Source organism: Apodemus sylvaticus, chromosome 3, assembly GCF_947179515.1.
Source record: "Apodemus sylvaticus chromosome 3, mApoSyl1.1, whole genome shotgun sequence".
Lineage (NCBI taxonomy): Eukaryota > Metazoa > Chordata > Mammalia > Rodentia > Muridae > Apodemus > Apodemus sylvaticus.
In genome coordinates, this window is record NC_067474.1 from 163,727,581 (window position 1) to 163,753,857 (window position 26,277).

Consider the following 26,277-nt stretch of genomic DNA (forward strand, 5'->3'; position numbering starts at 1 on the left):
AGACCCTGAGAATGCTCCTTGTCTAACGGGAAACTGAGAGATGGACTCTGTATTTGGAAGTTACGGCTCCTTTAAGAGCTACAGTTGAGAATGGCAGGGTGCATTAATTGTCTGTGGTGCTTTTAGATTTTGGTTGCACCCCAGAGATATAGAAGGGCACAGGAAGAGTCAGAGCAATGACTAGAGAAAACGTGAAGAAACGGATTGGTAATCCTGGAGATCTGGGCAAGAACCTCAGGGCCATTAGCCCTTGACTAGCGCGATGTTGACTGAGTCCCACAGGGCTCAGACCTGCTCTGACTGACCATCCCTTATTCTGTCCACCTTCCTAGGTGTCCTTTCTGGTAACCGCAGCCTGGCGAACCACGGCATCTCCTCCGAGGCTTTGGTACCTTGGTCTGTGCTTCCATTGGACTAAAACCATGGACATAAAGTTGGACTTTGTTAAATATTTTGAAATGTATATGAAAAGAACTACTGTATATTCAAAGTTGGCTTACGCCAACCTCCTAGCTGCTGTTGAAAAGACACTGTCAGAAACACAAGGCTTGATACAGTTCCCAGGACAGTGAAACACAGTAATCTTACAGAAGCCAAGCCTTCGACTTTGGGAGAACAGAAGATGGGTAACTGAGAAATACGGGTTTGACTTAACTTACAAGAAAACTCATCATAAGCATTTGCTGACAGAATAATCTAGTTGGTCCTCTCAACCAGGGGCTCCAACAGCAAGGACACAGACGTCAGCACTCCACCATCCTGTTACCTCACCCGTCCCTGGATGCAGTGGCGACATTTGCAGGATGGGCCAACATGGCTAAGAAAGTCTGTCTTCCGCCTCACCCATGATGCTGAAACTCACTAGACCTGACCTTCTAGGCAGGACGCTTGCCCAGATGCCTGGCCACCGAGCTGCAGCGGGTGTGCTGAGGGTCTCCATGCCAGGCCCACACTGGCCTGCTGTGTGCAGTGAGGGATGGATATGTTGTGTTTGCAGCAGGGACTCAGAACACAAATGCTGTTGTGGAGGTGCTGATCACAGAGGACACACTAGAACAGGTTGTGAATTAAAAGCAAAGTAAATATCCAACTAAACACAAAGTATAAAGTGAAGCCACATCTACACACCATGTTGTAGCTGAGTAATTTTTGTGCCAATAAATGACATCAGAATTTTAAAAGCATGTATGTGTTATGACTGGCTTTCTGTTTATCATTTTGTAAATTTTGTTACTGGGTTTTGAATTAAACTCAGCAGCAGGCCACTGACTAACAGGCACCTTTACATTACATTACACTTGCACCATTACATTCCAGCACCACACAGGCTAGGATGGAAGCAGGCAAGCATGGGTCTCTGGAGTTTCAGGACTACACAGAAAAACCCTGTCTTGACAAACAAGCAAGAAAAAAATACACACACACGGTGCCCCAGGACTACACAGAAAAACCCTGTCTTGACAAACAAGAAACAAAATACATACGCACACACAGTGCTCCAGTCATCTGCTCCCTTTGAACTGTTATGCCTGGTGTGCTGGTCCTCTAGGAAAACAGGACAGCGAGTGTTCTCAACTGCTTCGAAGCTCCCCTCCTCCCTCGCCCTTCTCCCCTACCCACCTCCGAGACGGGAGACAGGGTTTCTCTGTGTAGCCCTGGCTGTCCTGGAACTCACTCTGTAGACCAGGCTGGCCTCGAACTCAGAAATCCTCCTTCCTCTGCCTCCCAAGTGCTGGGATTAAAGGCGTGCGCCACCACTGCCCAGCATCCTCGCCCAATTTTTTTAAAAAGTTGGGTAAATTCCTATCGTGGTTTTGCACACCTTTAATCCCAGCACTTGGGCGGATGAGGCAGGCGGATTGGAGGTGAAGAGCTAGCTTTAAATGTGATTTAAATTGTATGCGCCCTCCAGTTCTCACCCTAGGCCACAGGTTTGTTAGAATACAACGTAAAATCTAAGAAAAGGCTAAACGTCCCCAAGGTAAGGCAAGTCCGGTGACAAGCTACACTACTTACAGGGCGAGGGGCGGGGTAGAGTGGGATTTAACGGCGCGCATGCGCGTTACATCCGTCTCGGGTCGGGCGGAGCAATCTCGCGAGAAGAGCCGCCCTAGGACGGGAATATGGCGCCTCCCAGTCCGCGGGAGCATCAGTCCGCGCCGGAGACCAGTGCGACCAAGCCTGACGCCGAGATGGTGCTGCCTGGCTTCCCCGATGCAGACAGCTTCGTAAAGGTGAGTTCGCGGGCCCCGGGGTGCCCCGGGAGCCCCCCTGTTCTGGCCGGAAGCGGGTCTGGGGCTACGGGCTTCCGGCGCCTGTCACGGAGGCCTGAGGGCGCGCGCGGAGAGCGGGAGCGCAGTGCTCCGCGCTTCCGGTGCGAGCGCGTGTGGCTTCGCGTGGAGAGCCGTGTCCGCGTCCTCGGAAGGGCGTCCTCGTCACCCACGTGGCGCACCCTGCACCAGCTCTCCTGAGAGGCCCCATCCTTCCCGGCTCACCCCGCTGTTATTATTACCCCAATCCCCTGAGCTGATTGTCACCCGTCGCAGGTGCCATCGAGCCCCTCCCAGTGCCAGAGCGCATTCACCACTAGGACCCATCATTCATTTCATTTAAAGTCTTTGTTCACAAATTTTACGATGCTGTCATCCGGCCTTAACACCTCCCTTCTGCCGGGATTTCCCCCAACCATAAGATTATTTTTATTGATGGCCTTGCTGCAGCAATCTCTGGAGACATTAACTTTAAAATAAATTGTGATCCTCTTGTTGGTTAAAAAAATGTATGTTTTTTTCGTTGCTAATTCATAACTGTAATTTTGCTACCATTATGAGTCATAATGTAACTAGACAGGGTATCTGGTGTGTGAGAGCAGGTTGAGAGCCACTGCCTTAAAATAACTGCCCATTATCTATCAATGACAGACACTTCTGATTGTTTACCATTCCCTACCTCACTACAGTCTATGTAAACTGCAGGTCATAAAATGGTCATGCAGGGTGATAGAGCCTGGTGGTGCGCACCTTTAATCCTCACACTTAGGAGGCAGAGCCAGTTGGATCTCTTACGTTTGAGCCCAACCTAACCCAGGTCCCATACAAAAATGCTAAGCACTCTTAACGCTGAGCCATCTTTCCAACTCCCTGGGATATATATCTTTAAAATCTTTTGAGTTTTTGTTTTGTTTAAGTTTCTGTTGAATGAACAAGAATCCGTGTTTAAAATGTGTCTTTTTCTCTGGATTTTCAGTTTGCACTTGGGTCAGTAGTTGCAGTTACCAAGGCATCCGGGGGCTTGCCACAGTTCGGTGACGAGTATGATTTCTACCGAAGTTTTCCTGCCTTCCAGGCATTTTGTGAGACACAAGGCGACAGGTTGCTTCAGTGGTAAGTTTATTACGTTGGTTGAAAGAAAGAAAAGATTTTCCTGAGAGTTGCATACCTCAGTGGCCTGGAAATAATGAGCACAGTTGGGTTCCTGGGTCTGGTCTCCGGAACCAGCCAACCACCAAAAAAAAAAAAAAAAAAAAAAAGCACTGCTCAATGCCAGGAACCAGGAAGAACATAAGATAATCGCATGTCCTCTGGTGGTTGAGGGAGCATAGCGGCTCACTGAGGAGCCCAGGCTAGCCTAGAACTTGCTATGTAGACGAAGCTAGCCTTGAAAATCTCACAGATCAACCTTTCTCTACTTCCTGAGTGCTGAAATAAAAATGGGAATCATCGCAGCCAGCATGATCTATGATCATTAAAAATAAATTATGTGCCAGCAAGACAATTCAGTGGGTAGAGGGTACCTAATGGTGGCCTGACAGACTGAATTCCTCAGGATGGAGCAAGCTCACTCCTGCAAGTTCTCGTCTGACCCTTACACACGGACAGGGAGACTCACACATAGACACTGGAAATATTTGTTAAAGGTATGAGCCACTACACCTGGCAAAAGACTTTTTAAATAAACAAAAAAAGTCTTTTGCTGGGTGTGGTAGCTCATACCTTTAATCCCAGCACTAGGGAGGCAGAGGCAGGCAGATCTCTTGAGTTAAGGCCAGCATGGTCGATAGAGTGAGTAGAACAGCTCATCTGTTAATTGTTGAGAGAAATTACCTTAAAGTTATTATTTTATTGAGAATAGGTCTAACTCACTAAATTGCACAAGTTGGCTTCGAACTCACTGTGGCCCAAGCCTTCCAAGAAGCCAGTATCACAAGCCTACACTGCCAGGCCTGGCTTTGGGTCTTGTGTCTTAAAATTTGCTGTGCTGTGAGGATATGCATTTTATTTTCATCCAGAATGCTGGGACTCCTGTGATCTGAGCCATTTGAGGTGTTTTCTCAGACTATAGATTGGTAGAATTGCTGACATTGCTTTTCCTTGCTTCTTTAGCATGAGTCGGGTAATGCAGTATCACGGGTGTCGCAGCAACATCAAAGACCGAAGCAAAGTGACTGAATTGGAGGACAAGTTCGATTTACTAGTCGATACCAATGACGTGATATTGGAGAGAGTGGTGAGTGCCTCCTGTCCACAATCATAAGCTCACAGATAGGAAGCTCAGATATCAGAACGCAAGGAGAAACACCAGCCTTGTGGAAATGAGATAAGTGACCAGGCCTAGTGGCCACACCTACGTCTCAGCACTAGGGAAGCATAGGCAGGGGGATCCAGACCAGCCTGCTCTATGCACTAAGACCTTCTCTCATGGACGGATAGACGGATGGATGGGTGGGTGAGTGGGTGGATGGATGGACAGACAGACGGGTGGGTAGATAGATAGAAATTTTAATTACACTATGGTCACGTGCTCCTGAATGCCAGTGTAGGGGGAGACCAGCGCTCTTGGAGCACACTGGAGCTGGAGTTGTGAGCCACCTGTCATGGGTGCTGAGGTAGGTGCAGACAGTTGTGAGCCCCCCTGCATAGGTGTGGGGTAGAACACCAGTCCTCTGCAAGAGTCATACATGCTCTCTCCAGTCCCATCCATGCTTCTCAATAACAGTTACATGTTTTAGTTCTGGAAAGACGGCTCAGAAGTTAAGAGTACAAAGTGCTCTTCCAGAGGACCCAAGTTCAATTCCCAGCACCCACGTGGCAGCTCACAACTATCTGTAACTCTGCCGGGGGATCCAAAATCCTCACACAGACATACATGCCAGCAAAATACCAATACACATAGAATAAGATAAATAAGTCATGTATAAAAATTTAAGGGGTGCCGGGTGGTGGTGGCGCACACCTGTAATCCCAGCACTCTGGGAGGCAGAGGCAGGCGGATTTCTGAGTTCGAGGCCAGCCTGGTCTACAGAATGAGTTCCAGGACAGCCAGGGCTATACAGAGAAACCCTGTCTCTTAAAAAAAAAAAAAAATTTAAGGGGGCTGGAGAGGTGGCTCAGTGGTCAAGAGCACTGACTGTACTTTCAGAGGTCCTGAGTTCAATTCCCATCAACCACATGGTGGCTCACAACCATCTCTAATGGGATCTGGTGCCCTCTTCTGGTGTGTCTGAAGACAGCTACAGTGTACTCATTATATATCAAATAAAGAAATAAAATCATTTTTTTAAAAAATTAAAATTTTAGTTGGCAAGTTAAAATTCTTAGTACTTGCAATATATAAGTAAATAATATTTTGATATTTATCTATTTTTAATTTATTCATTTTATGCACATTGGCATTTTGCCTGTGTGGGGGGTGGGGCTGTCTCCTGGAACTGGAGTTACAGTTGTGAGCTGCCATGTGGGCGCTGGGAATTGAACTCAGGTCATCTGGAAGAAAAGCCAGTGCTCTTAACCCCTGAGGCATCTCTCCAGCCCTTACCTACTCTCTCCTGTATGTATTAACCACATAATTCTGGGAATGCATTTCTTGAAAATGTCAGGTAGTTAAGTCGGTCAGAGTCAGGTCCTGACCCAGCCCTCATCTCCTCACAGGGCATCTTACTGGATGAGGCCTCGGGTGTGAACAAGCATCAGCAGCCTGTCCTCCCTGCGGGGCTGCAGGTCCCCAAAACAATCGTATCGAGCTGGAACCGGAAGGTGAGGCCTGCTCCCGGGGTGTCCATAGCACCTCTGACATGGGCTCTATCAGCATGCTGAGCTTTACTCTGCAGTGCTGTCGTGACTGAAGTAGCTGGGTGCTCCCCACTCCCACGTGCTCTCCCAGCACACCGCCCACCTCCCCCTTCTCCGTGCGGCCCTTGAACCCACACATGTAATAACATCCCAGTGTGTGGTCCTGAGGTGTTCTTGTCTCCAGAAGACAAGCTGCAGTTTCTTTCCCTACTCTGTCCAGTGCCTTCGTCTCAGTTGATTCATGTGTTCACCGCAGGCAGGAGAATATGGCAAAAAGGCCAAATCTGAGACTTTCCGGCTGCTACATGCAAAAAACATCGTCCGACCTCAGCTCAGGTTCCGAGAGAAGATTGACAATTCCAACACACCTTTCCTCCCGAAGATCTTTGTCAAACCCAATGCTCGAAAGCCACTCCCTCAGGGTAAGTGATGCTTTTGAAGTGCTTGAGAATTCACTCCCACACGTCTGTCCTCAGAGGGGCTATCGCCTCCTCTTCCGAAGCTGAGAAGTGCGTGCCTCATGTGTGACACTGTCTATTGCTGCCTGGTCTCCAGCTCTCTCGAAAGAAAGGCGGGAGCGGCCGCAGGAGCGGCCGGAGGACCTGGATGTCCCCCCAGCCCTGGCAGACTTCATCCACCAGCAGCGGACCCAGCAGGTGGAGCAGGACATGTAAGTGCACGGGCGCGGCCCTGCTACAGCTCAGTGTGCGTGGTAGCTCGTGCACACAGAGTGCATGTGGAGTCCAGAGAGCATGTCAGGTGACTCAGAGCTGTCTGACATGGGTGCTGGGAACCGCCTCTAGACCTCTGCAGAGCAGCATATACTCCCGATGCTGAGCCGTCTCAGGTCTGCATGTCACCCTTCCCCAGGGGCCGTGCTAATCTCTGTCATTCCCCTTGGGGATGTGTTCTGCCCAGGTGGGCATCAGCCTCTGTTTATTATATTGAGGTAAAGGCTCATTTTTGTAGCCCAGCCTGGCATTTAACTCACTGTCAAAGTGAGATATTTTCACAGTGTAATCTTTCCTCATTTTTTGTTGTTGGGGTTAGGCAGTAGTAAGACATGGTCTTGTATATCTCAGACTGGCCTCAAACTTACTGTGTCACCAAGGATGACCCTGAACTTAGGATCCTCCGGCCTCCACCTCCCAGATGCTAAGATTAGAGCTACCCGCCCACCTGCCCAGCTTTGTCTGGGACAGAGGCTGGGATGCAGGCTTCATGTTGCTGGACAAACACTGTAGCAGGCAAGCCCCAGCCCACTCATTTGCTTACACGCATAGTATCTGTGTGGCTGTGCTCCTTCTGAATCACGGCAGGAATGTTAGGGTTTGTGTTGTGTTCACTCAGGTTCGCACACCCTTACCAGTACGAGCTCGACCACTTCACTCCGCCTCACTCGGTGCTGCAGAGGCCGCAGCCCCAGGTTAGTGCCCACACTCGGTTTCAGAGCTGACTTCCGGGAGCCCTGGCAGAGCAGAGCACTGGTTTGGTGCATGCCTTTCCTGCAGTAGGCGGCGGCATGGGGTCTTCCCTTGCCCTTGGATTCATCCTGTGCCTTCGCAGGGTTTGTCTTACTGTGATGCTTTCAATGTTCCCTTCTTGGTCCAGTTGTACAGATCCGTGGAAGAGACACCCTGCCATTTTGTGTCGTCCCTGGATGAACTTGTGGAACTCAACGAGAAGCTCCTGGGCTGTCAGGAATTTGCAGTGGACTTAGAGGTACCTTGGTGACCGTTAGTGACCTCTTCATCTTCCTGTTAGTTCCCTACTCGGGAAGTTTAAAGGCGGCACTAATTTAAACTCTCTTGGTTTTTATGTATGGGGGCCTGAGACAAGTGTTGCACTATAGGCCAGACTGACTCTAAACTGACTGTGTAGCCCAGGCTGGCCTTAAACTCGAATCCATCTTAGTGCCTTAATTTTTTTTTTCTCTAAAAATTAGTCATGTAACTCGTATAGCTAACTTTTTTTTTTTTTTTTGGATTTGATTTTTTGAGACAGGGTTTCTCTGTATAGCCCTTGCTGTCCTGGAACTCACTCTGTAGACCAGGCTGGGCTCGAACTCAGAAATCAGCCTGCCTCTGCCTCCCAAAGTGCTGGGATTACAGGCATGCGCCACCACTGCCCAGTTCATATAGCTAATTTTTAAGAACTGGTAGAGGGAGTTGTGGGTATAGGTCTGTGAAGAATTCCCAGAATGAGAACTAAAAGGTGAAGGAACACCTAGTAATCCTCTCCCGCCCTGCCCCCTTTTCTGCCTGACCCAGCATCACTCATACCGAAGCTTCCTCGGCCTGACCTGCCTGATGCAGATCTCCACCCGGACGGAAGACTTCATCATCGACACCCTGGAGCTCCGCAGCAACATGTACATTCTCAACGAGAGCCTCACAGACCCCGCCATCGTCAAGGTCAGCCCTCCCAGTGCTCACCTGAGGTGGGATCGCAGTGCTTGCCAGGGGGCCATCCTGTCCTTCCAGCCTACACCCATGGAGGGTGAACCCTTGTCATCCCCTAGCCTGCGGTTAACCCGAGGTCCCCATAAGGACACTCACAGTGCAGCTTACTGGCCAGAGATACAAACTCGTCGTGACTGTTTCAGAGATCCCAGTCAATCTCATTGCTTGAACTTGGGGACACATTTGGAGCTAATAGGGCTCCTTACCCATCCCAGGGCCTGACCGGTACAGCCTTTATCAGTGTGCAGTTAACCTCTGTGCGCCCTGGGCTGGGGTGCCATCCAGTAGTAGTGTGCTTGCCTAGCATACACAAGTCCCAGGTTCAGTCCTACCGCAAAGGTGGGGCTGGTTAAGGAGACAAGAATAGCCTGCTGCTGGTGTCAACTCCACGGCCTCCTTTGTCCTCAGGTCTTCCATGGTGCCGACTCTGACATTGAGTGGCTGCAGAAAGACTTCGGGCTCTATGTGGTGAACATGTTTGACACACACCAGGCGGCTCGGCTTCTCAACCTGGCTCGGCACTCGCTGGACCACCTGCTGAGACTCTACTGTGGTGTGGAATCGAACAAGCAGTATCAGCTGGCCGACTGGAGGATACGGTCAGTGCAGCCCGCCAGCGGCCGAGAGCGTGGGTAGCAGCTGGCAGCTTGGAGCCTGGTCCACCTTGGTCACTTTCAAGATCACTTTTCTTTAGTTGTCATGCTAGAATTTTATTTTTTGAGACAGGGTTGCTCTGTTTAACACTGAGTGTCCTGGAACTCACTATGTAGACGAGCCTAGCCTCAGACTCACAAAGATCCGCCTGCCTCTGCCTCCTGAGTGCTGGGATTAAGTGGGTGCCCCACCACCAGTAGACATCAGAATTACTAAATATAAAAAGGAGAATGTGTTTGAACGGATGTTATATTCCCAGTATAAGAGGGAAATTAGTGACATTTGAAAGGTACTTCATTCTTGAGCCTTTGCCCTCCTCCTGGCACTGGACCGCATGCCCTAGGGCAGTGCCCTGGTCATCCTCACAGCACTCTCCAAGCTTGCTCCCGTCTTATAGCTGAGGTAAGAAAGCACAGAGAGGGTCAGGACAGACGGGTTTGTCATTCTGAGATGCAGGAACTGTCCGTGTCCCATTGGGAAGGAAAGAATCTTTGGGATGAGAAAAGGGCCAAGAAAGTTCTGTCACCAGGACAAAGTTTGGATGGCTGTCCTGGGACAGTCGTTGAAATTCTGCCTCTCTTGCTACTGCAGTCCTCTGCCAGAGGAAATGCTGAGCTACGCCCGGGACGACACCCATTACCTGCTTTACATCTATGACCGAATGCGACTGGAACTGTGGGAGAGAGGCAACAGCCTGCCTGTCCAGTTGCAGGTGGTGTGGCAGCGGAGCAGGGACATCTGCCTCAAGGTACGTGTCACCAGAGCTAAAGACCCCAACTCAGGCTGGGTCTGATTGTTTTGTTCAGTTAGCATAGAGAACAATGGCTCTTGGAGCTGAAGTGATGGCTCAGTAGTTAAGACCATTGTCTGCCCTTGCATAGGATCAGGGTTCAATTCCCAGCATTCACGTGGCAACTCACAACTGGCTATAGCTCCAGTTCCAGGGGATCCAACGCCCTCACACAGAGACATATGCAGCCAAAACGCCAGTGCACATTAAAGTCCCAGCACTCTGGCCAGCCTCATTTACAGAGTGAGTTCCAGGACAGCCAGGGTTACACAGAGAAACCCTGTCTGGGGGGGAAGAAAAAAAAGTCGCTGGGCAGCGGTGGTGCATGCCTTTAATCCCAGCACTTGGGAGGCTCAGGCAGACGGATTTCTGAGGCCAGCCAGGGCTATACAGAGAAACCCTGTCTCAAAAACAAGAAGGAAGGAAGGAAGGAAGGAAGGAAGGAAGGAAGGAAGGAAGGAAGGAAGGAAGGAAGGAAGGAAAAAAAGACAGCAAAAAATTGGATGGATGGATAGATGGATGGATGGATGGATGGATGGATGGATGGATGGAAAGGTAATTTGCATTTTCCTGATAATAAAGAATGTTGAGCAGTTTTTCAAATATTAGCTTTTTCCATTTCCTCCTTTGAGAACCTTAAGCAGTTCTTGAGTGGATGATTTGGATTTCAGGTATTTATTTTGCAGTTCCTATGGGTTGGCCTTGTGCAGAAGCCGTGCTAGCCCTTGCGCTGTCACATTATCAGTGTGCACAGCCATAGCCAGGAGTTAGGCTTTGCCTCGCTCTGGTTTTCCTGGCAGCACTGAGGTTGAGTTCAGAACCTTGCCCGTGCTAAGCAAGCTCTCTCCCGCTGCACTCCATATCCAGCCTTGGTTTCAGGCTTGGTTTGTTTTGGTATTCTGGTTTGTCGAGTCAGAGTTTCTTTGTGTAGCCTGTATAGACCAGGCTGGCCTTGAACTGGCAGAGACCCTCCTTCCTCAGCCTCCCAAGAGCTGGGATTTAGTGTCTTCAGCTTTTTACTGAGGTCTTCCTAGGTGACCCGGAGGCCTCTGGCTGGCAGTCCTCCCGTGTGGCTTCCCAAGTGAGCACTAAACTCTTGTCCTTTACTGCAAGAGGCAGACATTCTGAAGAGCCCTGGATTGCTCAGGGTTTCCGCCCAAGACAAGCCCAGAGCACGATTTTTTATTCCACTGATGTTTTTCTTTTTTTACAGTGCCGGGGATCAACCTCGGCTTCAGGCAGGTTGTCAGGCAGTCGCTTGGCCGCTGAGCCTTTCCCTACTGCCCATTCATCTGAAATATTGTCTAACATTTTGCAGAAATTTGTCAAGCCTATCTTTACGGATGAGTCCTACCTTGAGCTATATCGAAAGCAAAAGAAGCATCTGAACTCACAGCAGCTGACTGCCTTTCAGCTGCTGTTTGCCTGGAGGGATAAGACAGCTCGCAGGGAGGACGAGAGCTACGGGTGAGGGACTCGGTCCTCAGTGCCTGTGGGGCTGGGGGCTGTGGGCACCATGGATCGTGGAGGCTGACTGCTGCCCCCTGGGTTACAGTGTTTAGTGAACCTCCTAGTTGTTCTTAACGCGATCCCATTTTGTGTTTTGTTCCAGATATGTTCTACCAAATCACATGATGCTAAAGATAGCTGAGGAACTGCCTAAGTAAGTCTCAGAGCCCGAGTGGCATGTCTTGTCAGTCGCTCAGCCCTCACAGCCAGCACTGTCGTTGCGGCTGCCCAGGGCTGGACTAAGAGAGGTTAGTGCTCCGAGCTTGGAAGGTGCAAGGCCAGGGAGCCATGTCCTTGCCTGAGGGCTCCTGGATAAGAATGCAAACTTGTGAATTGGCCTCTGCACGGCTAGTCCTGAGCCTGCCGCAGTCCCTTAGAGAGAGCTGTCCCACGGGCTTTCTGGATCTCTTTCTCCAAATTAAAGCCGCACAGGGTTTTAGGGGTTTGTTTTGTTTTGTTTGTTTTTTAACAAACCTAATTCACTTTATTTTTCTTGTATAAAAACCCTTATGTGGTGACCACAGCTGGAGCCTGGGTGCTCTGAACCTCTAGTGACTGGTGTGGGTTTTCACAAGATGGTCAGTGAAATCCTGCTGAACACAGTCTCTTTCCAGAGATCGGGGGTCAGGTAGCTGTAGGACTTGGAGGTGGCGTTAGAGGTGGCCTTGGCAACGTTGCCCAGGGTGGCAGTACAGCCTCTGGCTGCCATGCAGCGGTCATCTATACAGGCCACCATCAGGAGCAGAGACAATGCCAGTGCCTCTGGGGGCAGGGATGAGACACCCCAGCACAGAGCCACCACAGCCTGTCTCCTTGCATGGAGCAGTATGGGGCTTCCCAGTCTTGTTGTCCAGTAGCCTCTCCCTCTGCACAGGGACAGTGGGAAGCTTGGCCGTGATGATGGCCCCACCCATGGCAGTGGCTACCTTCTTGGAGCACTTAACACCAAGACTAACATGACCATTGTAGTCCCCAATAGGGACAAAAGCCTTGACCGTGTCCACTGGGCAGCCCAAGCCTGCTTCTGCACTGGCAGAATCTCCAGAACCTCATCCTTTAGGATGAGCCTGGGATGGGCCTGGAGAACAGGCAGACCCCAGGACTCGGTCTTCGTGTCCTTAACCAGGAGGCTCAGCGTGGTGGCAGGGCTCCTCTCCTAGTCTTTGGCTTTACCCCCACGAGCCTGCAGCTTCCACGGCGGCCCCTGAGACTGCTGCCGATAGAGTCCTCCCCAGAAGGGAAGCTACCACAGCCTCCTGACCCTGGGCCTCCTGACCCTGGGCACCGGGCCTGCCCGCTGCACTGGCATCATCTGCCGTTGGTCTTTTCCCGAAGCCTCGTGACTTATAAGCATTCTGTTGTGTTAATTGGAGCACAAACAGGAATAAGAGATTGGAAATCAGCGTTCCCTGAGGCTTATCTCCAGCTCTCAGAGTCTGTAAGAGAAGCAGAGGAATAGGCTCAGGAGTTGGTGCAGGAACGATCACGTGTCCCAGTGTCAGGCCTGTGCTGGTGTAATCTGTTACTCCTTCTGTGGCCTTGCTTGGGAGGAAGGCTTTGGGGAGGGGTCTCCACTCCATGACCAGGCTGGCCTGCACCTCACGGTATAGCAGAACTTCTGACCCTCTGGGTTTCAGACCTGCACCAGGATGCATGGTTTATGTTGTGCTGGGCAGGAACTCAAGGCCTCTAGTGGCTAAGCAAGCGCGCTGCTAAGCAACCACAGCCCAGCTGCCCAGTCGCTGCTTTCAGAAGTGCTGAAGGGCGTGTCTCCAGGATGAGCTGAGATTTGTACCTTGTTTTCAGGGAGCCCCAAGGCATCATAGCGTGCTGTAACCCAGTCCCACCTCTTGTCCGGCAGCAGATCAATGAGATGCATCTCTTAATCCAGCAGGCTCGAGAGATGCCCCTGCTCAAGGTATGCAGTGTTTCATTCAGCGGGCCGTCTCCAGCACCCTTCTCCTGTGGCCTGAGTCACCCTGAGGAGTGATGGTGGTTGGGAAAGCTACGGGCTATGTCATGTGAGCCATGGGTGTGTCCTGTTAGATTTAGCTGCTTTTGTGTTTGCTGGTTTGGAGTTTGGGGTTTTGAGGTCTGGCTTTATTTTTTGCTACTAGGGTTCAAGCCCAGGGCCTACCCACGCTACACAGGCACCCTCTGCTGCGCTGTTGCGGTAGCCTACACAATCATAAACTAAGTTCTTAGATTCTACGTGCATGAAGACGTGTGTGTAGTGCAGCACATGTGTCTGGATCAGAATACATACTACAGTTCTTTCCTTCCACTGTTAAGAGTCCTGGTTGTCATACATGGCAGTCAGAGCCCTCTCACCGGCAACTGTTTTTGTTTTTAATGACAGTCATAAATGAAGCCTTATTCTTTATGGCTTGTCTCATGATTTGATGGCAGGTAACTGTGTCCTTTAATGATTGTGGCAACGCAGTTAATCTGGTGGGATGGGTTGGAGTAAGGACCTGGGCGTAGAGAGCTGGCAGTGGGAACCTGAACCTGAAGCCAGCACCCTTGTGCGCGGGGCTGGGCCACTGTGGGAAGGGCTATAGGACCCACCTACACTCCCAGCGTAGAAGCTCATGGCACTCAGCAGGACGTGGTCACAGAGTGCTGCCAGTTACTGCTGAGCCTAGGGGCTAGAGGAGCTGTCCACCTGGCCATAGTTAGAGTTGCTGAGAGTACGCCGGGTAGGATCCAGTCAGAGCCTCAGCGAGAGGAGAGGAGGGGACTCGTGGGACAAATAGGAAACCAGGAAAGTGAGGGAAAGACTGAAGTCTGCATACTCATAGGTGGAGGTGAGAGCTCCCTCAGAATCCAGACCCACAGCTGCGCATGCAGTGGACACCTGTAATCCCAGCCCTTGGATACAGAACAGGAGGATCAGGAGCTCACGGCTGTCCTCAGCTGTCACTGAGTTTAAGGCCTGAGTTTCATGAGACCCTGTCTCAAAAAAAAAAAAAATCAAAAAAAAAAAAGACCTATCAAGACGGCGTAGGCGCTTGCCAGCAGCCTATGATCTGAGTCCACCCTGGGTCCTTATGGTTGAAGGAAAGAACGAACACCTTAAGCTATCCTCAGTGTGCCGTGCTGAGTGAATGGCTGGAAAGGAAGAAGAAACACAGATGCATGTCTTCTTGGGAATGTCTGCGCTATGTAATAAAACTTGTCAAAACTCAACCTAAGTGCTTTCTTTTAGGGTCTTGCTTTAATTCTTTTCCTTCTTGTTGAGATAGGGATTTACCATACGGGGTCTTCCCTAAGCTAGCCTTGACTTCAGCTATGTAACCCTGTAGCCCAGGCAGGCCTTGAATTTTCAGTCCTGTCCCACCCCTTCACCCCCATCCCAGCCTTCCAAGTAGCTAGAATTACCGACTTACACCACCATATCACCTTTTTAGGACAACTTTGAATGTGTGGACTTGGTGGAGATATACATATGTGATCAGTTGTTCATTCTCTTTTGAAAGCTAATTGACCCACAGGACTGGAAACAAAGGAAGGGAGTATGTTTGCAGCTGTTGTGTTAAGATGTCCATCTGGGACTAAGGTCAGAGGGAGGGCCTTGCCTCTCCTGTGTGAGGCCATGGGTACCTGCACCAACACGTATACACACCACACATGTGCATGTACTCGTGCATGCTTTCACACACAAACACACAAAGTCCTTCTTGGTTTTCCAGTTTGTATAAGTAGGAAGCATACTGGCTGCTAGAGAGGCCTCCTCCAGGCGGCTGGAAGCCATTGCAGCGTGCCACCTCAGGACACGAGGCACTGCTCTTTCACATGGTGAGGGATGAGAGGGTGGCTGCAGGCCCTTGGCAGACAGTCACAGACAAGTACAGCCTGCTGAGCAAGCATGTGTCACTGGCTTTGCACGACTGTCCTCGGTTTCTTCTTTCTTTTCTGTCTTTGGTTTTTGTGTGTGTGTGCGTGTATGTGTGTGTGTGAGACAGAGTCTTAAGTAAGCCAGAATGGCCTTGAACTCGTGAGCCTCCTGCTCCCACCTTGGAGTACTGGAATTGTAGGCACGTGCAATCCTGCCCACTGGGGGGGTCGAACCTCGGCACACTGGGCAGACCCTCTGCCAGCCGGGCTCCACTCCTGGCGCTACTCTCCTTTCCTCCTTAGTCTGAAACTGCAGCCGGAGTGAAGAAGAGCGGACCACTGCCCTTCGCCGAGGTACAGTGTCCCGGCTGCCGTGTCACCTATGGGAGGGGTGGAGATCACAGCCCCTGACAGGTCAGTGCCATCCCACTGGCCAAGAGCTCCCGGCTCGCTTATTAGTTTTACATGTGGTCTGCTGGTTTCTCTTTGATGCAGAGATTGGAGAATGATCTCTTTGGACCCCATGACTGCTCCCATGCCCCTCCAGATAACCACCCGATCACCCCAACTGACGGTAAGATGGAAACCCTCTGGACTCCCAGACACATGGAGCCAGTTCTCTGGATGAGAACCCACAGGTCTCGCTTACCTGTGTCTCTAGGGACTGTGCCACCTCAGAAGCAACCGAGCCTCTTCGCTGAGGGCAGAGAAGAGACCTCTGAGGATGCTGGGAGTCTCCTTGCCACGGCCGTCATCACTCTGTTCAGTGTGAGTAACAAGGAGTCCACCGCGCAGGCGCTTCCTCGGGGCGTGCGTGCAGTCTGTTCACTCGGGCTGCCTGCCGGAGTTTGCATGCGTGTTTGAGAACAGTGCCAAAGGTACAGCCAGAGAGGTGTGGATGGAGAAGAGCGTCTCATGAGCACTGTTTGTGAAGAAACCTTAGAGTAGGAGCAGAAGTGATGGCTCAGAGGCTAAGAACACTGGCTGTTCTTCTAGAGGATCTGGATTCAATTCCAAGTACCCACATGATGACTTACGGCTGTCTCTAATTCCAGTTCTGGAAAATTTGACACCTTTCAAACCGTGAGCACTTGACACACACATGCCACACACATATACACCCAGACAAAACACTCATACACATAAAATACATATCTCTTTCTAAAAAAAAAAAAAAAAGCTGATGGTGGTGGCACGTGCCTTTAGTCCCAGCACTCAGGACACAGAGGCACAGGTCTCTGAGGCAAGGTCTATGTAGACAGCCTAGTCTACAGAGTGAGTTTTAGGACAGCCAGGACTACACAGAAAAACAGACAGACCAACTGACTGACTTTAGAAGGAAAAGTGCCTGAGGAGAAGGACATTGGGTTGACACGAAGAGGACCAGATAGCTGGGTGGCCAGCAGGACTCTGCAGAGCATTCCTCTGAACTTGGAGTTTGTGATATGTGTGCCTTCCTGAACATACCTGTCATCATCTGGACGTGCTCTTAGGAAAACACTTTGTACACTATAACTCACTAGAAGAAATGTCAATCAGCCACTGCAGGCCTTAGGGAGTAGCGGGGTCCCTACTCCCTGACCCTGGGAGAGGGTCCGTTCTGGAGACCCTGTGTGGCTTGCCTGGACTGAGCTGTGTTCCTAGGCCCTGGCTGTGATGTAGCTTGTCTGTTTCCGCCTGTCTGGGCACCTCTAGGTTCCCTGCAGAGGGAAGACCCAGAGGCCTGGAGAGATGACTCTGGGGAAAGTGCTTTCCATGCAAATGTGAGAGCTACAATGTGGATTCCAGAAAGCACTTCAAAAGCCAGACATTCTAACACAGCTCTGTAATCCCGTTGCCCCTGTGCTGAGATGGGAGAGGGCTCTTGGGCCAACTAGCCTGGCATGCCTGGTGATGCCTGGCATACATGGTGATGCGTAAGATATACTACATCAAAGGTTGCCCTTTGGCCTCTATGTACACACGGGTGCATGCGTCACATCTTGAGCCAGGCACGGTAGTGCATGCCCACCAGGGAGGCAGGGACAGGCAGATCTCTTGATTTTGAGGCCAGCCTCCTCTACATAGTGAGTTCCAGAATGGTTACACAGTAAAAAGTATCTTAGACAGGGTTTCACAGTGGTGGGTCATGAACAGAAGGTGTGGGACCTGTGCTGGCCACAGTCTGGCGGAGCAGTCCTGGGGATTCAGCAACTTGATACGCTCAGCAGTGCTTCTTCCTTTTTCTTTTTTCTTTTTAACCAGGATCTCGTTCTGTTGCCAGTCTAGCCTCAGACTTCCTTTTCTCAGCTGTTGCTCTTGCAGAGGGCTTTAGTTTAACTCCCAGAACCCAGATGGCAGCTCCAGTTCAGGGGATCCAACACCTGACCTCCATAGACAGGCACCGGTACACTTGTGGTGCACATACATATAAATGTACATACATGCATCCATACATACATATGTACAAACAAAATACTCGAGCACATAAAACATCTTTTAAAAATCAACCTGTAGTGGTGGCGCACATCTTTAATCCCAGAACTCTGGGAGGCAGAGGCAGGTGGATTTCTGAGTTCGAGGCCAGCCTGGTCTACAGAGTGAGTTTCAGGACAGCCAGGGCTACACAGAGAAACCCTGTCTCGAAAAACAAAAAAATAAAAATTAAAAAAAAAAAGAAATGGCTGACCCAGGAAAGCATTCTGGTACGGAAGTGTGGTCATGGTTAGCAGTGATGGGTTTGGTCTGTCCCTGCAGGAACCTAGCACTGAGGAAATTGGAAAGACTCCATTGACAGTGGCACAGAAAAAAGCCCAGAACATAATGCAGTCCTTTGAAAACCCATTTCGGATGGTGAGTAGTGCAGCTGCACCAGGCCGGCAGGAGCTGCGGGGAACTCTGCGGCCACGAGTCCTTTCACCGGGGAGGAAAGCAGCACTGTGGAGGGGGAGCCCAAGTCCCCCAGCGTATCAGCCATCCATGGTGTCCAGGTCGGGACTCTCGAGCTGAGGCCAGTGTGGAACCACACTGGCAGTAGTGCCTCTGGCAGGCGAGGTGCCTGCTCTTGGCATTCGCAGTGACTGTTTCCCCTTCTGCAGTTCCTGCCATCTCTGGAACACAAGGCCCACATCTCTCAAGCAGCAAAGTTTGATCCTTCTTCAAAAATCTATGAAGTAAGTAGCTCTCTGCGGACTTCTGACCCGAGTGAGGGTCTCACCACAGGCAGGCTGCAGATCCTCTTTAGGCCGCTGAAAACAGGACAGAGGTCCTTTGTACCTAAGCCTGCCTGTAGGAGGATGTCAGACTGTAACCCAGTCCTTCGAAGCCTTTGGGAATCTACAACAAAGAGCTTGGGGCCAGGGCTGGAGCTCAGGGAGTAGCGTGCTTGCCTGGTTTGTGTGGGCGCAAGGCAAAGCCAGTGTGGAGATGCACACCCGTGAGCTCAGCTGGGGAGGAGGCATCTTCAGCTGCACAGTGTACTCTAGGATAGCTGGGATCTAGGAGGCCCTGCCTTTTAAAAAGGAAAGAGAAAAGCAGCAGCGGCCTGCTCTGCCTCACAAGCATATCAAAATAGGGTAGTGTTGTCTCATGTATGACAGCCTGGGTTCAAATCCAGGACAGAAAGGAAAACAAAAACTGTTTTGTGCTTTTCTAATGGAGTAATTTATATGTAATAAAGTCCATAAATAATATAGTTTATACCACTTGTATATGTGTATATTGCTTCGAGGCTTATAAAAGGAGCAGCTTGAGTCTGAGGAGATTGCCTTGCACTGGTACAGGAAGCCCCCTCACACAGGGCCCTGTAGGAAGCGTGTGCTCTGATGACCTCCATCAGCACAGCCCTCTCCCGGGCACCTTCAGTGGCCTCAGTCCTGTGCTAAGGGGGTTAACCTGCTGCTCTTAGGAGGAGTTCCAGGGCCATCAAGGTGTTCATGGGTAAAGGACCCTGCCACCACGCCTGAAAAGCTGAGTTGGACCCCAAGAGCCTATGTGGTGGAAGAAGAGAACTGACTCCATGTTGTGTTTTAACCTTCATACATGCGCAGTGGCATGTGTACACATAAACACACACACAAAATGAGTGAATAGTGAAAACGGGGCTCGTATGACGGTGCACACCTTTGACCCTGACAATGGGAAGCAGAGGCAGGCAGTCTGACTGCGAGGCCAGCCTGGTCTATATGCCAAGTTCTAGGGGAGCCAGTGCTACATGGTGAGGTCCTGCCTCAAAAAAGGGAGAAAAACATTCACACTGACAGTGAAGAACTGAGAAGGCCTGGGCTGGGGACCTGACTCACTGTAGTGTGCTCGCTTAGCAAGCTCAGGGCTCTGCGTTCAGATCCAAAGAGGGAAGAAGCAAGCTATGCCTACTAACACATCTCTTAGCATCTCAGAGGAGCTGGTAGATCTCTGAGTTCAAGGTCAGCCTGGTCTACATAGCAGGTTCCAGACCCAACCAGGATTACAGAGTGAGACCTTGTCTCCAAAGCAGGGGACAGGGGACTAGAAATGGGGAATCTGTGGTGTGTAACTGTAAAGCCAGGACTTAGGCAGTGGAAGCAAGAGAATGAGTTTCAGGTCGTCGTTGGCTGCATAGAACCTCGGAAACTAGCGCTGGCTCAGAAACCAAACTGAAGAGAAGCGACCTGGGCTTCTCATCTCCTGCCACGGCTGCGGTGCAGGCTTGCCAGCCCATCCCTTGTGTTCATTCAGGGTCACCTAGATGTGGTCTTGTATGTAAGTGGGACGAGAGGTGAAACGGAACCCTAAGGAGATACCTCAAGCTGCACTTTGTTTACTGACTGAGCCACAGGGTGGCCACTGGGGCTCCCTGGCCCCAAGGGAGGGACTGGGTTAAGGTGTTCAGGGGGAGCCCATGCAGCAGGTGTCTGGGCTTCAGGACTGTTTCACCCTCCATAATAAAGGATCGCGGAAACAAAGCCAGCAAGAAGGTGCTTTTAGATCTAGGGTGTGTTCACTCAATATGAGTCCTTAGTGGGTGAGCTTGCCCTCGGTTGCCTCTGAAACAAGTAGGCACTCCCAAGTAATGAGTTTAGGCAGGTTTGTTTGTTTGTTTGTTTGTTTGTTTGTTTGTTTGTTTGTTTGTTTGTTTTGGTCATTGTCTGGTTTCATTATAGATCAGCAACCGCTGGAAGCTGGCCAGCCAGGTCCAGGTCCAGAGAGAACCTAAAGAAGCCACCAAGAAGAAGGCAGCAGAGCAAACAGGTAATGCCCGCATCCTGTAAACGCAGGGTCTCTGAAGGGACAGCCGCGGCACGCAGTCACGTGGAGGATGGCGGGTGACGGCCGTCTAGACGGGAGCCCAGCCCTTACTGACAGACAGGGCCTGGAGTGAAACAGGCCCAGCCACTGCCTGTGTGCTCTGCTCCTGTGACACAGAGTGCTGTGTGACTGCCCGGGTGCTCTGCCCCTGTGACATGGAGTCCTGTGGTAGACAAGGACGAGCTCTGGACACTGGTGCGAAAAGTCACCCAGGTCACCTGAAGTGGAGAGGCTGGCACAGATGGGAAAGTCCAGGGTCCTGTGTCATGGCTGGCTGGCAATGCCCAAAGAGTGGCAGGGCAGGACTGTCCCGAGCGCCTGGGGAAGAGAGGCAGACAAGCAAACGGGGCCTCTCTGAGGCCTGGCTGGTCGGTCCTTAGAGTGACTTTGCAGGGCTCTGAGCAGAGGAGAGCCAGTGACACAGTCAGACTAGGGGGACAGAGAGCCAGCAGCTCAGCTGACGGGGTGATATCAGATCCTAGACTCAGAACCTGCGCTTGGCGCTCGGTCAGGAGAGGCGTGGGAAAGGATGGGGTAGGGCGGCGGAGGGTCTGTCCTGAGCACCTAGGAAGAAGGGTTGCCGGCCAGCCGTGAAAGTAGCCCATCTTTAAAGGAGGCCTGGCTCCTGGCTGTGTTAAAGGAGGCCTGGCTCCTGGCTGTGGGCACCAGGAGTGGCAAGAGAAGCCACTGGCTGTTTGGCCTGACCTCCTGAGGCACCAGCAGGCAAGGCTATCTATAGCAGGCAAGGTGAGAATCTATAGCCTTGAGAATCAGCGTGGAGCCCAGGGGACAGACAGGTGGAGGGAGGGGTAGCCGCGCTGGCCCTTGTGCCAGGTCGGGTGGACGATGGCAGGAGTCTACAAGTGGTTCTCTCTCACAGCTGCCCGGGAGGAGGCAAAGGAGGAGTCAGCAGCCGCTGTGCTGGAGCAGGCTATCCCCGTGCGGCAGCAGGCCGCGGTACGTGATCCCCATCCCCTTCCTACAGCCAGATGCCCCTGGTCATGTTCAGGGTCTCCCGGGACTCACTCTGCACCCCAGCTGGTCTGGGTTTGTCAGCGTCCACCTCTCTTCTCCTCAGACTAGGTGACAGAGAGTTCTCTTAGGATCTGTGTCCTTGGTAAACCCTCTTAGCACTGGGCTAGGTCTGTCAGAGGACAAAACACAGGAACATTGCTGTGTCCCCGTCTACACTAGAGAAGTCTTTGTTCTTTTTTGACAGGGAGGAGACTTTTGTTTTCTGAGACAGGAGTTTCTGTCAGCTCTGGCTGTCCTGACACTCATTTGTAGACTAGGCTGGCCTTGAACTCAGAGATGCACCTGTCTCTGCCTCCTTAGTGCTGGAATTAAAGGCACGTGACACCATAGTCCTGCCCTTCCCCCAGATCTCTGGGTTGGTTTTTTGGTTTTTCTTGGAGGATTGGTTTTTCCTGTTGGATTTGGTTTTTTCGAGACAGGGTTTCTCTGTGTAGCCCTAACTGTCCTGGAGCTCACTCTGTAGACCAGACTGGCCTCAAACTCAGAAATCCGCCTGCCTCTGCCTCCCGAGTGCTGGGATTACAGGCGTGTGCCACCACCACCCAGCCAGATCTCTGTTCTTATTACACCCAGAGCATTCTAAAATTCCATTCTTAACCTTTAAGTGGCCTGAGGACATTGTCAGTTAGGCATTTCTTCAGCCAACACTAGCTGAGCGTGATTATACCTGAGTTCCGGCCACAGCTCCCATCTCGCTGTTGAAGCAACGTAAGTCTTCCCCAGCTACAACAGACTGAGATCCAGAAGGCCACCTACTGTCCACAACTCTGAGGGCTGACCCAAACCACAGGTGGGAATTGCGTGCAGCACAAAACTATTTGAAGCTTCATGGGTGACCTTTGTGTGTAAGTTGTGAGTAAAATCCAAGTGAATCAACTTCACCGGTCCACTCAGGCCTGACAAGGGCAGACAGGCGCCGCCGTGTGGCAGTGGAATGCCACTGCACGCTCCTGTGACTCCCTCCCTGTGTGTTCTCGCCTGCAGCTAGAAAATGCTACGAAGAAGAGAGAACGGGCCACCAGTGACCTGAGGATCACAGAGCAGAAACAGGAGAAGAAACGACTCAAAGGCTCCAAGAAAGCCAAGGACCCCGCTCCCCCAGGGGAGGACTTCAGACCTTATGACTATAGCCAGTCAGACTTCGGGGCCTTTGCTGGTAAGGACGGAGGATGCCCAGGAGGCGGGCGCATGATTGTTACGGAGGGAGGAGCTGCAGCATTCAGGGAAGACTCTCACTCAGAGTGAGTCCTGCCCAGTGCTCAGGACAAGCAGTGGCAGGGACAGAGCCCCCTGCTCTTCTGCTGCAGTCTCAGTAGCCATTGTCCCTGCTCGGCAGGATATCCTCCACTGTGACTCATGGTTAAGTTTGCCCCCCACGTCCACAGGGCTCACGGCTCACGAGGTGACCTAATGTCCCCTTAACCTGGAGGTCCCTGTGAAGGGTTTGCACGCGACACTCCTAACTGTAGTGGCTGCTAGAGCTTGGGAAGTGAGAAGGCAGGCTTGACAGTTGACACACGCAGGTCAGAGTGCCGCCTCGCTCGCTTTATCAACAGTGGCATGACACCTTCCTAATGCACAAGTGTCAGCCTGGGGACAGACCTGTGCGTGCCATAGTCTCAGACTGCTGGGGCACAGGAAAGGGTGGCAGACCGACGCTGGCACTTGCTGAAGCCCAGAGCCCTGGCCGGTCAGCCTCTGTTTGCTCATTGTCACGATCACTCTTACTTTCAGGGGACAATAAATCCAAGCCTTCCTCCCAGTTTGACCCCAATAAGCTGACACCTTCCGGCAAGGTAAGGCTGCTGAGGGCACCCACAGCTCCAGGTACCATCCCTCCCTCGGCTCCAGTGACCTGGGGCGTGCACGTGTTTCCACCTCATTTCTCTCCAGCACAGACACTGCTGCCATTGTCTCCACAGCAATGTTTAAAATTTATTAATGTGTGAGAGTGCGAAAAGCCAGGGAACGCTGGATGGGAGCTCTGGCCTCCTCACAGGTTCCGGGGATCTAACACGGGTCACTGGGCCTTGTCTACTCAGCCATCCTGCTGGCCCCTGGATCAGCAGTTTAAGAACGGGCAGCGAACACTGTAGTCCAGGATAGCCCAGGCTGACCTAGAACTCCGCCGTCCTGCTCCCACCATTTAAGGGCTGGGATTACAGCCATGCGCCACTCCACCTGGTTTGGCGTGTCCTTACACAGGATATCCTCCAGTCTAGCCTGGGCCTGAGGTGCTGCCCTACACATTGAGGGGACTATGTGTGTAACTCTTGCCTGCCTCAGGACTGTGCTAACCAGGCTGAGTTGGAAGTATAGGAAGCAGTGGTTGGGGCTGTGCAGAGCCCCCTGCTCCTGTCACAGCCAGTCAGGCACACAAGCTGGGTGAGAACTGTCTTCCCCTGGCTGGTGCAGTGTCGAGGTTGCCTCAGCGTGCATCATCTCTTTCAGAAATGTGCTGGAGCCAAAAAATTTAAACCATTGGTGGGAAACAAAAGCATGTCCTTCCCTGCCGGGAAGTCAGACAGGTAGGTGTTCTAGTGGGGCCAGCACGGGGCCAGCCACTGTGCCTGGGACCCTCGGCAGACTGCAGCGCCAGGTCAAGACCTCGGTCATTCAGAAAGCCAGAGCATGTCTCGCCTGCTCGTTGTCAGTCACGCTCACCTGACCACGCCCTGCATCCCAGCCTCAAATCCCGTCCTTCCTCTTTCTCACACTGGGTTCCCGCACCTCGAGCACACGGGTGGGAATTCTCCCACACCAGGTTGGTTCTTAGGAATGAGAGAAGTCATCACTAGCCCGGGGTTCTTCACAGCATGGACTGCTCATGCTAAAGTAGAACTGGTCAGGCCTGCTGCCGCACACCCCACATCTCAGGGCCAGGCAGAGGCCTCCTATTGCTCTCTTGCTCAACCTCCCTTGCTGTGTGTGAGACTTGCACAACTCCTAAACCTGAAGAGCTAACTCTGCTTTCCTCCATCTCTGCAGAGGCTTCCGGCACAACTGGCCAAAGAGATAGTGTTGGAGAGACTCCCGGGCTGCGGACGTGCTGCTTTGTACAAACCCCTTTTAAAATCAGTAAACTTTATTCCTGCCACAAGAAAGCTGGCTCTGGTTGGTTTTATTTTGTTTTGTTTTTGTTTTTCTGAGACAGGGTTTCTCTGTGTAGCCCTGGCTGTCCTGGAACTCACTTGGAAGATCAGGCTGGCCTTGAACTCAGAAATCCACCTGCCTCTGCCTCCCAGAGTGCTGGGTTGTTATTTTGCTTTGCTTTCACCCTGTGCTGTTCAGAGAATGGGAGAGTGATGAAGCCCAAAGAGGCTGCCCAGCAACCCGAGGCCACATATGCAGGAGCAGCAGAGTCCACCTTTTCCATCTGGACAGCCCCGCGGGCTGCAGGTGGCTGGTGTCGACCATGGATAGCTCTGCCTCGGCAGCTTAGGGAGAGCCACCGGAGCCGGCTGGGCCTGCTCCTCGGCCTCCGCTTGGGAGGCTGCGCTATGGTGTCACTCTGTCATCTAGTCGTGGCTGGCCTCAAACTCACAATCCTGCATCCATTTCCCAGTGCTAATCTCACAAGTAGGTGTCACTACATCTAGCAGTACTGTCCCCTTTCTCCAATGCAAAGTCTCACTGTGTAGCCCAGGCTAGCTCAAACTCATAGGTTACCATTCTGCCTCACCTCCAGACTGTGGTGGTGGCGGGTGTGCCATCATAAGCTGAGATTTGAATTTAGTATCTCATGCTGCCGGGAAGTGGACAGACAGGGTGTGTGTGTCTGTCTGTGTGTGTGTCTGTGTGCACGCGCTCCAGTTTACAGAAAACGTTCTCTCCTTCCACCACATGAGTTGCCAAGCTTGGTGGCAAGTGCCTTTACCCACTGGGTCGCCTCTGCAACCCAATTATTTTAGCTCTTTTGAGATGTGGCCTAAGGCCCAGGCTGGCTACAAACTCACTGTGTAGTCAAGAATGATCTTGGACTCCTGATTGTCCTGCCTCTATGTCCTGCATGCTACAGATGTATCACACAGGACATCTTTTGTACCATTCATAAGGTGACATTGAACAGCTTTTCCTTTTCAAAATGTTTCATGTGTGAGGCCTGCCTGCATGCCACAGTACATGTGGTCAGAGGTCAATTTGTGGGATCGAGTCTTACTCTCTGCTTTGTGTTCCTGGGAACCAAATTCAAGTCACCAGCTTTGGTAACAGGTGCCTTTGTCACTTACCTCCTGGCTTCCTTCAATGATGGACTACAGTGTGGTTGTGTAAGCCAGATAAACCCTTTCCTCCCCAACCTTTTCCTCCATAACTTGCTTTTTTGGTCATGGTGTTTGGTCATCGAAGTGTTAGAAACCCTATGTCAGCCAGGCAGTGGTGGCACACACCTGTAATCCCAGCACTTGGGAGGCAGAGGTAGGCGGATTTCTGAGTTTGAGGCCAGCCTGGTCTACAGAGTGAGTTCCAGGACAGCCAGGGCTACACAGAGAAACCCTGTCTCAAAAAGACCAAATCCAAAAAAACCAAAAAAAAAAAAAGAATTACTATGTCACCTGCCGGGGTGTCCTTCACCCCCACCAACCCCTTCTCCCCCACTTCAACCTATTAAAAGGCTACTTACATGCCACATGTGGTGGTTCGAGCCTTTAGGAAGGTA

The 26,277-nt window shown here is 51.5% G+C and overlaps 2 protein-coding genes across 4 annotated transcripts in view; both read left to right on the forward strand.

Annotated features, from left to right (window-relative positions):
- The window catches only part of Mtor (mechanistic target of rapamycin kinase), a 109,060-nt gene extending 107,876 nt beyond the window's left edge, over positions 1-1,184 (forward strand). For all 3 annotated transcript variants that reach the window (XM_052178151.1, XM_052178152.1, XM_052178153.1), the window contains one exon: positions 333-1,184. In XM_052178151.1, coding sequence (XP_052034111.1) covers positions 333-348 — 16 coding nt within the window. In that variant the 3' untranslated portion in view covers positions 349-1,184. The remainder of the gene's footprint in view (positions 1-332) is intronic.
- An 898-nt stretch (positions 1,185-2,082) lies between these two features.
- On the forward strand, positions 2,083-24,724 carry Exosc10 (exosome component 10). Its single transcript, XM_052178155.1, has 25 exons — positions 2,083-2,234; positions 3,247-3,383; positions 4,383-4,506; positions 5,928-6,032; positions 6,325-6,490; positions 6,624-6,738; positions 7,419-7,494; positions 7,680-7,790; positions 8,339-8,482; positions 8,939-9,129; positions 9,776-9,932; positions 11,293-11,441; positions 11,587-11,637; positions 13,290-13,401; positions 15,624-15,674; positions 15,816-15,894; positions 15,982-16,088; positions 18,057-18,152; positions 18,398-18,472; positions 20,441-20,528; positions 21,466-21,542; positions 22,605-22,776; positions 23,355-23,416; positions 24,072-24,148; positions 24,609-24,724. Exons 1-25 carry the CDS (start codon positions 2,124-2,126, stop codon positions 24,637-24,639), a joined length of 2,664 nt encoding a protein of 887 aa, XP_052034115.1. The 5' UTR covers positions 2,083-2,123; the 3' UTR covers positions 24,640-24,724.
- Positions 24,725-26,277: the final 1,553 nt, after the last annotated feature.

Excerpts from the sequence above, each read along its gene's own strand:
- Exosc10 (XM_052178155.1), top strand. The coding sequence starts at position 2,124 with ATGGCGCCTCCCAGTCCGCGGGAGCATCAGTCCGCGCCGGAGACCAGT. Across the intron at positions 2,235-3,246 it reads ATGCAGACAGCTTCGTAAAG|TTTGCACTTGGGTCAGTAGT; the intron begins GTGAGTTCGCGG and ends CTGGATTTTCAG. Across the intron at positions 20,529-21,465 it reads GAAGGCAGCAGAGCAAACAG|CTGCCCGGGAGGAGGCAAAG; the intron begins GTAATGCCCGCA and ends TCTCTCTCACAG.